The 13,994-nt window shown below is 40.3% G+C and overlaps 1 protein-coding gene across 1 annotated transcript in view; it reads right to left on the reverse strand.

Moving 5' to 3' along the window:
- The window catches only part of HEATR1 (HEAT repeat containing 1), a 36,441-nt gene extending 23,555 nt beyond the window's left edge, over positions 1–12,886 (reverse strand). The window contains exons 1-15 of the mRNA XM_051783958.1: positions 12,815–12,886; positions 12,420–12,598; positions 10,200–10,416; positions 9,488–9,629; positions 8,860–8,961; positions 7,812–7,952; positions 7,026–7,237; positions 5,671–5,804; positions 4,723–4,831; positions 4,261–4,371; positions 3,708–3,825; positions 2,378–2,485; positions 1,866–1,961; positions 746–834; positions 238–449 (exon numbers count right to left, since the gene is read on the reverse strand). Coding sequence (XP_051639918.1) covers positions 238–449; positions 746–834; positions 1,866–1,961; positions 2,378–2,485; positions 3,708–3,825; positions 4,261–4,371; positions 4,723–4,831; positions 5,671–5,804; positions 7,026–7,237; positions 7,812–7,952; positions 8,860–8,961; positions 9,488–9,629; positions 10,200–10,416; positions 12,420–12,561 — 1,933 coding nt within the window. The 5' untranslated portion in view covers positions 12,562–12,598; positions 12,815–12,886. The remainder of the gene's footprint in view (positions 1–237; positions 450–745; positions 835–1,865; positions 1,962–2,377; positions 2,486–3,707; positions 3,826–4,260; positions 4,372–4,722; positions 4,832–5,670; positions 5,805–7,025; positions 7,238–7,811; positions 7,953–8,859; positions 8,962–9,487; positions 9,630–10,199; positions 10,417–12,419; positions 12,599–12,814) is intronic.
- Between the last annotated feature and the right edge of the window lie 1,108 nt (positions 12,887–13,994).

Consider the following 13,994-nt stretch of genomic DNA (forward strand, 5'->3'; position numbering starts at 1 on the left):
CACAAATCCCATATTAACACACTGGTGGCTCAATAATATTTAGAATCAGTCAGAAACATACTAGACAATTTCTACATCTTTTCAAAAAGTTTTTTGAAGAAGTCTATTCACAGTCACAATATGATAGTCTGCTAATGACAGCCAGCCTCCTTCAATACATGTTTAGGTTCATTAAGGATGCTGTCCTAACTCGTCACAATTTTTCTCTTACAAAATTAGTTACAATTAATGCTTTACCTTCTGGCCAACCTTTCAGTAAAGGGTGTAAGGAGCAGAGCTCAGACTCTGACAGACAAACAGCCATTTTCCAATCTGAAGATTTTGAATTGGCATTAGTGATTACCATAAAAGGTAACAACTGCATTACTGCTTCATCCAGTAGTTCCTTCTTCTCTTTCAAAATCTCCTCTTTGACTAAAATTTTTATTGTTCGCTCCAAAACCTTGCACCTAAAAGAGAACAAATTATGTTGAAAATACACTGTTAAATCATACTAGCAACACTTCTTTGATTTGTTCTCTATTTTCCATGGTGATTTTCTGAATCCAAATAGCACGGAGAACAAATAAGGAGTTAATGGGAAATGGTATGCAAATAATTGAACATTTCTCCTGTAATTCAGCATAGAGATAGCATAACAAAAAGCATTTGCAGAGAAAAACATTTTTAAAGTATTCTTTAGAGTTACATTTAAAAAAATTATTTATACTGAAAGAATGTAGTCTGAAAAAAGGCACAAACATACCACTTTCCCTCCTTTGAAAGATCTGCTCTCTGGAAGATGTTCAAAAGACTTGATACCACGACTTCTGGATTGACTTGTTCCCTGAAAATCTGAAAAGTAATCAAGAAAAATGAATGAAAGTACAATAATATTCAAAATAATTTACCACATCATAATGGAAAATGCATCTGCTATACCAAGTGGAAACAGAGATCAAACATCACTAACTGTATTCCTACTGATGTTCATGTAATTAAATTGTTATCAGGGTAAGCAGAAGTTATAAGGCTGACCAGTATGCCCTCTAGATATGCTGAAGTATGGAGAATTTATCAAATGCGGAAATGTTTGGTAAAATTGATAATAAACAATATGCAAAACACTTCATTAAATAAGAATTGCTTTTACTTTACATTGCACATGGATGACTAAAACATAAGGCACATTAACAAAGGATACTTAAGTTTAAAGGAGCACTCACGTGCTTCTATTCCTATTTTTTAGTGATTGAGAATGAATGAAAACACAAGACCAATTATACTACTGCTAATAATATTGTCCACTACTACTAGCAGAAGCAACAAAGACAGACTGTTACTCTAGCTGGAAACAATCAGTACAATGCATACCAGAGGCCTATCCAGTAAACCTGAGCTGGAGTTCAGGACTTTGCCACTATCAACTGACCAAATGACTTCCATATGGAAAAACTCAACTGAGCGCTTCTCAATCGCGTAATGACTTGTGACTGCACCATTTGCTATCCAAAAGGCAAACAGCATGGCTTGTGGTTTTTTATAGATAAATGAGCAGAATAAGCAAGAAGCACACCTTAAATAATAATCAAAGATTTAAACATGCTCTAGTAACTACACTAAAAAAACAACAAAAAAACCCAAAAAAGCCAATAAATTCATGTTAACTGCAAACACTTGTGGAAGGATCAGGTAGCAGACTTGCAGGGGAATTGTGAGGTGGTAAATAGCACAAGCCTCCTAAATTTATGCTGCTTCATCCTGCTAAAGGATAGAAGTCACACACTAAGGACACAAGTACAAGACGGACAACTACAAAGAATACATCCCAGACACACATATGCAAGATCAGCTAAAATCTTGCATATTGAAAGATACTTACTTACCTCCAAAGAACTGAGAGCAGACATTACAACATCTCTGTTGTCATCCTTGAGCCGACCAAAAATTGCTTCTTCTATGAAAGCCTGATCAAAGCCCTCCTGAAAAAATAAGGAAAAACAGAGTCAAAGGAAAAAAAAAAAAAGCATTTGCCGGTAGCAAAAGTTACTGGCTTTTAATGAAATATCTGAATTCTAGTGTAAGAGAAGTGGTAATATCATCTACATTAAACCTTACAGGCAGACTAACTTTCAACAACAAAAGAAAGAAACTATAAATATTCATTAACTTAGATTTTATCTTAGAATGCAAGCAGTTTAATAAACAGGAACTACATCCAGACTCCAGAATATGGGAAAATGGTGACAGAAACCTACTAAAAACACCATGAAAAAACCGTACAGATGACATATGCACAGTTTAACACACCACTCATCTTCAACTGTTAAGTCTGGCAAACAGCTTTTTGAAGACATTCTATGTTAAGTCAGTTCTGTGAGAGATTCAGGACACAAACCTTTGATGTTTCAATAACATCTTTCAAATGCTGAAGAGCGAGGACCCGCACAGCAGGCTGAGGATGATTCAAACTAAGTAGAAGGGAGGTATCAGAGTCTTCCAGAAACTGAAATACAGATTTCACAGTGACTCATTGCATGTTAAAAATACTTTACATATACACAAGGATAATGGGAGATATTCTTAAAGCAATTTTTTGTACCAGAAGAAAACCTGTATAATCAAGACCTAAATAGTTAAATTATAGAACAATAATGTTGTATACCTATTTCAAATTTGGTCTTCACTTTTGCATACAGTTTTTGGAAGATACTTGAGAAGTATAGTAAGCTACAGATGCTATTATGTCCTAGAAAAGCATTACACTTATCTAAGGATTCTGAGAAAGCTCTAGTGACAATGTCAGTGTGACAGAGCACAGACAGAAACTGTTAAAAAGGCATCCCTGCCAATACAATTGTGTGCACTTATCTCAGGAACCTTAAAAGCTGGAAGAGTCATATGCCCATGTTCTGCATGCCTTGGTTTTCTGTTAATCCACTTGTTATTCAGCCACAGAATCTGTGCCTTTGTTAAATCAGTATAAAAATACATGAAGCACTTCTTTAGGTAGTTTCTCATATTTTCCTAAATGCTTTCAGTCTTTCAATCACTGCAAACAACAGCCATAATACAAATCATCTCTTAATGAATTTCTTGGACAGATCTGTTGCAGTCATGGCTATTCTGTGTTAGGCTGAGTTTCAGTTGCTCGTCAGAAATGGAAGAACTATGTAGTCACTCTATTCTTCCATGTTACTGACTCTAAACATTCATAAAATCAATGCAAGGAAAAGACCAAGCCACCTTCTCTCAACAGTGACAAAGTCGTCAGCTTTCCTAAAACAGACACCTCTAAGACTGACAACATCTTTAAGATGGGGCCTTGCTGGGCACTACTGTGTTGTCACTAATGACCATTTCAATAGATGTAGTGGCCATGTTCCTAAGGAAAAAAAATTATTGATAGCAATTGGAGCAGGTGGAAATGTATAAATTTTAACCATGAAAAAAAAGCTCATGCTCGTGACTGCTCATGATAAACACAAACTTAGCTTTTGATTTTACCACAGTTTTGACTAATTCCCTCATCCCCAAAATCACCTTTAAGCAAGTTAGTTGGTTTTGTTTTGTTTTCGGTTTTGTTTTTTTTTTTCATTTTTTTTCTTGTGGAAATGGTAGAGGTTTTGTTTATATAGAAGAATAGAGAGCAGAACATTACCAAAAATCAGCCTTCTGCCTTCTGACCGTATAACCAGATAAGAGCTAGGATCTGAGCTTCTACCTACCTTATATTTTCCACAGCTTAATGAAAGAGAAATAAATTGATGAAAAAGATTTTGTTCAGCCTCATCTGTGCAATCTTCCAGGTGCTTCTCCAACACAGAGTCTAAGGCTTTAGGATACCTGCCAAAAGACAAAACCATCAACATTTGCCATGGAGGATGACAGAAGAACATATATTTACAGCAGAAATATAGGGGAATACAAGGAAACAATGCACCCACACTCATCTAAACCAGATATTTTAAGTAGCTTCGCAAAGAAAATCAACCATTATGTTGTAACGCAGATAAATTGCAGACCATTAGGACAAATAACGAGCAGAGTAGGTCATGCTACACAGCGAACAGCTTTACAAAGCCAGTAGGTCTGTGTCCATGTATTACAGTGATAACGAAATACATGGGGACAGATAAGCAAAATAAAATTTGGACAAAGATTAGGAGTCATTTATTAATTCTATATCTATTTTGTCGAGAATACTGGGCTTATGACCCCCAGTAAGCTGACAAAACCACTCTACAGATTGTGGGTCTGTAATAGACAAATGGAACTTACTTTCTCTCAAGAAGTCTGATAAGAGGAAGAATCTTTTGATTGAGTGCAGCCATTTTGGTGGGATTAGATTCAGCCTCTGTACCATAGGAGATAAACTCTTCAAGAAACTTTCTAAAATTACAAACAAAAGGAAAAGTCACCATATTTTGCATAGTGCAGTTTTCATTACTGTTATAAAGCACAGTGCTGAACAGGTTAGGATTAATATGCAGTATTTATTGCAAGTACAGATTTGCTCCTGGCCTGAAGTTTCACTCTGTCCCACAAGTACTCCCAAAAGTGCTAAAAGCATAGTTCTTCTGGGTTACCGAATGTTTAAGTTGCAAAATTCAGGTTTGGAGCTAACTTATGAACTCAGAAAAACATGCTCATATTAATGCTAACGCCACTGTCAGGAATTAGTTGTTATTAAACCAGAACTGACTGCAGTACTGCGTAAAAAAATAACTGAAGTTAACTCACGAAGCTAGCAGGCAATCTAAATCCTTTTCCAGTGGTAAACTCTCAAGAATAGCTTGGAGGTGCCTGATGTAAATGTCATTTTCTGTCTCTTCAGATTCTTCTTGCTCCTCTAAGGACAAAGCACAACCACAAAAGATGAACAACAGTTTGAGAATAACCCCTTCGTACTGCTTAAAGCTAACAGCTTGTACAGGCATCACATCTGGTGAACCAAGCACACAACCTGAAGACCACAAAGTTCATTGATTACTAGCAGTAACTCTCCATGAGCTGCTAGAAATGCTGTATATCAATGCCATTAAAATGCCAGAGGTTGGATTGCTACCAATAAATTCAAGTATACTTTGGAAGATTCCAGATCTCCTACTACAACCTGTGCCAGCAACTCTCTACAACATTCTCTTGTGTCAATCTGGATCTTTTTAACAAAATAGCTTTCCCAATTGATTCAGCAGTTACAAGGCCACAGTGCAAACAGTGCAGACTCACTAGTGCAGACACAGGCTACTACTGCATGCCAGTCAGCCTTGCTGTCCCAGACTGTTCCCAGGCACACTGAATTCATCAGATAAAAATAGATCTTGACTAATTAAACTACATATGGAGTACATGTAATCTACCTAAGAAAGATTTGGCAGTACTACAATACATCTCTCCAAGAGTCAGAAACTTCACACATCAAAATTAAGTTACTGCTGAAATACTGCAAATCAACATCTAAGTCAAAGTGATATAGGTATAATAATGCCTAAAATAGCCTCCTCTCTAGGGCCTAGATAAACAAAAAGCAAAAAACACACAAAAGCTCAATCAGGTCTTCACATGTATTGGCACAGTTTTAATGGAAGAAGCAACTAAAATTACACAGCTGCGACATTTACCACATTTACCACAGTTATCTATCCTTAAGACTAAACAAAGTTTTAAAAAGAACATGTGCTAACTTACCTGTATCGCTTTTCACGACAGCATGAACAAGGTGAGGCAACAGGTAACGCAGAAGAGGAGATATATCATATCCTGCTGACAGGCCTTGCAAAAGCACTACGAGTTCTGGGATCTTGCACAGATGATTAAAGGGCCTGGACAATGGAACAAAGGGGGGGAAAAAAGTATGTATGCTCATCTGGGTTACCAACACTCTCAAAACCATGCAGACCTCCTGAGGATTTGATTTTCAGCATCAGGTAACAGCCTCATCGTAAAAAAATGCTGAAAAGATTCAAAGGGTTCCACTAACTTACTGCCAAAGGTTTATTGGCATATTTAATATCCAAGAAGAAAACAGGGTACTGCCAGTCATCTTGAGCGAAGCTGCTGCGATGGTACCTATGTTTTCTGGAAAGTTGCTGGTATAAGAAAAAAATACTTGTATGGACTGCAGGAAGAGAGACTCTCACACTGCAAGGAGCATATCTATCACCAGCAGCAGCAAAGGGAAGGGATGAGAAGTAATAGCTCAATGACAAATCCTCAGAGTAGAAGCAATTTCCCTTCCTGCTAATACAAAGTCACCTTGTCTCCTTTTGCACCCACTTGACTGAATGCTGCACAATCTATCTAACATGCCTCTCCTTAGTTCCCCACACCTTAGCTTTTAACCTGTTTTCTTCTACTATGACAGTGTTTAAGTATCTTGAAGGTAATCACATATCCCTAACAAGATTTTTTCTATTGGAATATCCACGCTAACCTCTATGCTCAAGCAAGCAAGATCCCTGTAACATGTAGGACTTCCATGACTGTGTGCAACTGCATGTTAACAGCACTAGCTAGCTGTGTCAGGGCTGTGCAGACAGATCGATGGGAATGTACCTACTACATGTACCTGACCTGTGAGACCAAAGAAGTGGTGGTGTAGAAGCACTTATGCTTCAAGGTGTTCAACTACAGGAACTTAGAGCCCTTCCATTGAAAGGATAGAACTTTTTCCAAGCTATTCAAATAAGCTCCAATTTGCACTACCGTTATTATGCTGGTTTCTCTTCTGGGATTCTCACTTTCCAGAAAACCACTTACTTGACAGGGTTTAGTTTTGAATGTTGACAGCAATATTTTACTAGGGGAAGTGGCAGCAGAAGGACCAAAAGATGACAGACTCACACCACTGAGACTCCTTAGCTGTAGAGGGCATACAAATTTTTAGAGTAAGCCAAAGGAATTTTCAAACCCTTTGAAATGTAAACTACCAAAATTTCTCACAGGGAAGTATTCCTTTAATGATGAGCATATACAAAATTCAAATCATCAAAGCGCAGTCTGGGAATTTAAAAAGTGGGAAAACTGAATTCATGTAGACTTACTTTTTCCCAAGTTTATCTCCTTTCTGAGTTTGTAGAAGTAGGTTCAAGCAAGCCAGCCCATCCCTGACTAATGAGGGTACTTTAGATAATGTCTTGCTTATCTGTAACATCAGGGAATGCACCAATGAAGTCTCCACTGTCACTTTTACTGTTATCTGGCAGATTATCATGTATGTTGCAGCTCTGTAATCCTGTATAGAGGATTTCAATCCCTATACAAAGAGATAAAGGTGAATTTTTAACAGAGAATAACACAAAAGAGTACATTAGCATAAAAATAATTTTTATTCCGACATGCATGGTATTGCACTGTCTTTGTCTCCATGCATTAACATCTAAAGGATTTATAAACTCAACTTTCAAGATGAAAAAGTTATCATGTAGGGTGTAAGGGTAAAGAAGACACATTTATTAACTGCTGCTCTATTCATTAACAAAGTTCCTGGAGGAAAGAGGATATTAAAGCTGGCTGTCCACCCTTACTCCATTTCCTCACGGTTTAGCAAGATAAATTTCAAAGAAAAAGATGTTCATCCAAACTGTGTATCCATTTCTCACAGCTCCATTCCTCATGCAGAGTGGGAAACAGAGTTCTTAAAGTTCTCATTTGAGGTGTGAAAAAACATTATTTCTCATAGACCCTCACCTGCCTGATGTTTCAAAGCAGTCTAAGAGTAGTACAATGCATACCACACAGAATGTCCCTCTTCAGTGTCATCTGCAGATGCATGTCTGCAGCTCACAGTACACTTCACCACACAGGAAGGAAAACAAAGCTTCACGTACCTTTTGGATGTAAGGGAGCAGCATAGAGACTATAGTGTCTGTTATCTTCTCTGCAGCTCCAAGAGCTGATACAAGGGTGGAAGCATAAAACACAAGAAGAACTCTCAATTGAGCTGAGCTGCCAGGACACTCTGAAAAGACCTGGATCACAGAAAAAAAATGGTTGTTCAGACATCATGGAAAGTGCAAATGCACATATGGCTTCCCCCAAAACCACCAAAACCTCAGAACTCCAGCCTGTAAGCTCTACCAGCTCACACTGGCACAACTTAAGTCATCACCTCCTGCCAGCAGCAGCCCTCACCAGAGGTTACTGCTCCTCCTCGCAGACAAGGCAGAAGGAAATGGGTGCAATTCCTAATGCACTTAATCAGAATAAGTAACCTAAATCACTTGTGATTTTGGTGTAACACTCAAGGCTCAGGACTGGACAGCCAAGAAGCTAAATTGCTTCTATTGCTCCTACTATATCTGTGAACAAACCCTGTTACTGTGTGTGCTTTGCTTAGTTTGATGGCACACACATTCTCTAAATAATTGGAACTATTGTACATCTTACCCTTCTGAAACTATAGAACTAGTCCTCCATTTGACATTTACTAAAAAAAACAAATAAATTTGCTCACCTTCTAACATTCTCAATTTTAAGTTCTCATTAAATATTTGAAGACGTATGTTTAAAACACCCATGACAACCTCCATAAGAGATATGGAAATTTAAAGCACAGTTACAAACTCATAGCAGGAACGAGTTCATAAAAGACATTAAGACAATGAAGTACTTTGAGGCAATACAGTATCTTTAAGTCATAAAGTATTGCCAAATTGTTTTGTCGTGGCTCATTGGTTCTCAGCCACTTCCTTACAAGAACTTTTGATAGATTGTCATCTACACAAATAATAAGAAATCTTATATTGTTTACTAATAACTGATTCCTTTTACTATTTGATATGTAATTCAAAACATTAATAAACAACATATTACTATAAAATTATGGGGAAAAACAAGTGACGACAAACAAACAACATTCTAGAATAAATTAACAACCTTCACAGATTTTGCCACCAGCCTGCAGATGAAATCCATGAAATTCAAGTCTTTGTAGCAGTGTGTAATGAGTGTACCCCTTGCCAGTGGGACTCCAGGTTTCTTTACATGTCGAAAAAAGTAAAATTAGAACACTCAGAGTGAAGTGAAACATAAAGCGAAGCATACAAAGTAAAAATTACTATTACATTAATCCTATTGATTGGTTAACACGATTTAAATTGAAATAAGTAATGGAAATCCACACATTCCTTTGGAATTCTTTGTATCTACATTAAGACATGAAGAGCATTACATATAACCTATATCCAAATAAACATCAATTTTAGTAATTGACATATCTTCCTAGCAGTAGTAAATATCTGCACCTTAAAAGCATACTTTAACTTAGCCAAAACAGAGAATATTACAATTAAAGTTTTTTAATATGAACTTTAGCTTTAAAGAAAGATAGCAGAAAAAACACATGGGCATCAAGGCTCCATTCCTATAATTAAATCTTTTAGTACAGTTTTACAACTAACCACATAAACAGGTGGACCATATTCACAAGCCTAGTAAAAAAGTCAAGATATTATTAATAAAGTCCCTCAGGCTTCTCTCAACTTGCATCTGTTAAATACTTTACCCTTATTGGATCCATCCAATGCCACTTATGAGTTGGGTTTTTTATATTTAAAAGTTGAATAACTTTCACAAATAGATTAGTCTCATGATATGGCAGAACACAACCAATCAAACTGTCTTCATTGTAGAGATGAATATGAAATCTGAGGAAAAAAACATACATATACAGTTAAACAGTATCTGGAAGTCAAAAAAAAAAAAAAAAGACCCATCCACATTCTTCTTAGAACATCTTGTTTACCAGCTTTTAAGCAAGACCTGACAGGACTGTTACACTGACTCAGACCTATGGTCCACCTACAGTTCAGAATCCTAAGGTGGCCAGTGGTCTGTATGTGCTAGAGAAAAGAAACAATGCTACCTTTTTTTTTCCTCACTCTCAACAATTTTAGGTCCTTATAGGACTTAAGATTACTCTAGTTTCTTCTGCATAGATTTCAACATCAAAACAGATGTTACCATAATCAAGTATGAATTTCAGTATAATACATGTACAAAAAACCTCTGATCCAAAGGCTGTATCAACAAAATCACCCACTCTTTCATGACAAGAAGTATTATACTTTCTGCATCTGGATAGGTTAACTTATACAACATCACTTCACAAAATATGTAGTTTGTTTCTTCTTCACACCTTCCTACATAACCTTGAAATGATAATAGGGTTCATGGTTCACAGTTAATATTGACATGCAGGATATTCAGTGGATTACCTGTGAATCAGCCATTCAAGGCACTTCTGGGCTGGCTTAAGCATAAAGTAAGGGGACAGGTGAATCAGGAACAATGAAATATTCTTATTAAGCTGTTGATTTACTGCTTTAGTTTGAACACTGCGTTCAAGGCCTTTGGATGTGGGACTAAACAAACTTGACTGGAACTCTTCAAAAGAAGGATCAATCCCCATCAGCTCTTCTAAGCCAGTGCATCCTGTAGAAAAAAAATATGGAGGAATGCCTTAAAGGCAACAGTTTTATTCACCAGTCCTACCCATCTATCTCCTCACTGGCATATCCAGCTTTTTTGCTATATGGATATATGTCATTCTCATCAAGCAAACCAAAACAAACAGTAAACAGGTCTAAGACCAAAACTTTTTATGTATTTGAAAGTATTCCTTAACTGACAAAGAAAAAAAGCATTAACAACTATCAGTGGAGTGCTCTTGCAGCAGTGAAGGCCAGCAGCATCCTGGGCTGTGCTGGAGAGAGCACAGCCAGCAGGTTGAAGGTGGGGGGAACTGTCCCTTCCATTTGTGAGATTGCATCTGGAGTATTGTGTTCAATTTTGAGCTTATCAGCAGAAGAAAAACATTCCCATATGGATGTGACGAGTTCAGCAGAGGAACACTGAGTGGTCAAGGGACTGGAAAACAACATATAAGGAAAATGATGAACTGGGTTTTTTCAGCCTGGAGAAGGCAATCCAAAGGAAATCTTCCTGTTCTCTGCAACTAATTAACGGGATATAGTACAGGTTATCAGGAAGATGGAGATAGACTTTTCAGAGATACACAATGGAAGGATGGGAGGCAGCAGCTGCAAGCTGGAACATAAGAAGTTCAAAGCCAATGTAGAGATTTTTTTTTTTTAACACTGGAGTGATCAAACACTGGATTGGAGGTCCAACATTGGATCAGAGACCATAAAACCACCATCTTCCAACTCAGCCAAGCACAGAGTTGAGCAAACTGTGCTAACTAGCCCTGTGCTCAGTTGGGCTACCGAGTGACCTTCAAAGGTCCTTTCCAGACAAGACTATTCTATGATTTCATATGGGTGAAGAAAGCAAAAGTACTACTGTGATTAAACTAAAATACAATATTCCATGTACACCACTGAAGAACCAGTGGAATTATTTCTCTATTTTACACAAGCTTGTAAATATTAATGCCTTTCACAAAGCAGGCAACTTGAGCTGAAATAAAAAAAAAAACAGGCAGCTGGTTGAAACATGGAAAAAAGAAATCATTATATGCAATAGTTCTATAGTTTCTTAAGAAACTAAAAAACCCACTCTGTGTTGCATCAAAGGGCTATCTCTCTCGCTCTACACCTTGTTACTTAAAAGCGATACATGGTATCAATCTGCCAGGTTTCAGAAAACAGCTTTCTTATTTAAGAAGCATCACATTCTTGGGCAAAATTTTATACAAAAATGGAAAGAGACAAGCACAAAGGATTTCAGGTGTGCCAATACAGCAATGGTTTTTGACACTTTACATTATTTGTGGCCATGATGTTACCCAAGAGCAGTGCATCAGCATGTTTTCATGAAATCACAGAATGTGGGTTGGAAGGGACCTTGGGAAGATTCCTAGATCAAGGCAGTGCTCAAAACAGGGTTAGCCTTGAAAGCAGACCAGGCTGCTCCGGGCATTATCCAGTTAGGGTTTTCAAAAGCACAATCTCCCTGGACAATCTGGTAAACTGCCTGACTGCGCCAACAGTGAAAGGCTTTTCCTTCTATCCAGTTTGACCTTTTCTTTTCTTTCAACCTGTGCCCATTGTCTCCTGTCCTCCAGCCATACATTCCCTGGACAGTCTGGCTCATCTTCTTGGAACGTCCTCATAGGTATTGTCAGGCTGCTATGAGACCCATCCAAGCCTTCTCTTTTCCAGACTGAATGAGATCAGAGACATTCCTCCCAGCAACCTTCCCTTATCGGGCAAATTCTCCAGCCCCTGAGCACCTTGGGGGTCCCTGACTCTTCCCCATCACCTTACCCTTCACGTGCCTAGCAATGTGCTCTAAGAGGGCATGCTCTGTGATTCTACAATAGACTGGAGTGATGCTGGCTAGCCTGCAGTTTCTTGAATTGTCCTTTTGGGCCCTTTTGACTATGGGTCTGCCTTTCCTATTTATGTTTCTCCAGCTGTTTTTTTTGGATAGATTATTTTTAAAACCATCGGCATCTAAGCAGCCAAACTCACCGATTGCAAAAAACGTGTCCCTGTCAATGGTAGCGGCTTCCTTGCCGGTGAAGAGCAGCGATGCCACCTCGCTGCGGTCCAGGAGGCTGGGATCGGTCTGGGGAAGCGCCAGCCGCTTCAGCTGCTCCGCGAGGGACGTCATGGCTTCGCGCTTCGGGGAAAGGAGCCTCCACAGAAAACTGGGGAAAGGAAACCACAGCAGGGCGGCCGATGAGGCAGCTGCACGCAGACACGCTGCCTCTGCCGCCCATTCCCGCTCTCGGCGCAGGCCCCGCCGCCCCTCGGGGCGCGCACATGTGGGGCCGGGCCGGGCCCAGGGAAGCGGGGGCTTGGCTGTCCACAGGGACACGTCCCGCGGGAACCCGTGTCCCGGTCCCGGTCCCCGCCACACTCACCTGGCCGCGCGCCGCTCCCGGCCGGACACACGTGGGCTGCGCGCGCCGCTCACCCGGAAGCGGCTCCTCCCGAGCATCGGGAAGTTCCCGCCCCACCGGCGCAGAGCGGGATCTGCCCCCAGCCCGGGCCGCGCAGCGCTCCGGGAGCGGCTGAAAGCGACTCGGAGGGAAAGGCTTTGTGGGTGCCGGTGGAGAGCAACTGGACATGAGCCAGCAGTGTGCCCGGGGGGGCCAGAGGGCCAATGGCATCCTGGCCTTAGCAGGAATAGTGTGGCCAGCGGGACAAGGGAAGGGATTCTTCCCCTCTGTTCTGCACTGGTGTGAGTACACACCTGCAGACCTGTGTCCAGTTCTGGACCCCTCAGTTCAAGAAAGACATTGAGGTGCTGAAGCTTGTCCAGAGAAGGACGATGGATATGGGGAAGGGTCTGGAGCACAAGTGTAAGAGGAGCAGCTGATGGAACTCGAGGTGTTTAGCCTGGAGAAAAGGAGGCTCAGGGGAGACCTTACCTGAAAGGAGATTGTACTGAGGTGGGTGTCGGCCTCTTCTCCCATGCGACAACCGACAGGGTGAAAGTTAATGGCCTCAAGTTATGCCCGGAGTGGTTTAGATTGGATATTAGGAAAAATTGTTTTACTGGAAGGGCGGTCAGGCATTGGAATGGGCTGCCCAGGGAAGTGGTGGAGTCACCATCCCTGGAGGTGACCACTGTTTAGTGGTAGACTTGGCAGTGCAAGTGGGTGGACACAATGATCTTAGAGGTCTTTTCCAACCTAAAGGATTCTATAGTTCCACTGAGCATGTGCCACCTCCATGAATGGCCATGCCGGCATGTGGCTGGTCTCCATGAGGGAAGTGGCTGTTGTGGCAATTGTGGATGGTTTCACGCATCCGGGCAGATGCCTCGGAGTGCAGCATCCCTGTGGAATCATCATGCAGGTGTGGGGCAGGAGCCAGACTGCCTGCATTGAGGAAGCAACCAGTCCAGGCATGAGTCGAGGTGTGAGGGCACACAGCAACTATGGATCGATGGAGACACCTCGGTGATGTGTCTGTTGCAAGGCTTGTAGCTGACTTTGTGCTGAGCCCTGCAAGGCAACAGCCCGGGCTGTGTGTGGGGAGCCTCTAAACAGGATCAGCATCTATTCATAGAGAAAAGATGCAACAACTAGAACAACT

The sequence above is a fragment of the Manacus candei genome, unplaced genomic scaffold (assembly GCF_025592945.1).
Source record: "Manacus candei isolate 608988 ecotype Guabito, Panama unplaced genomic scaffold, ASM2559294v1 h1tg000017l, whole genome shotgun sequence".
Classification (NCBI taxonomy): domain Eukaryota; kingdom Metazoa; phylum Chordata; class Aves; order Passeriformes; family Pipridae; genus Manacus; species Manacus candei.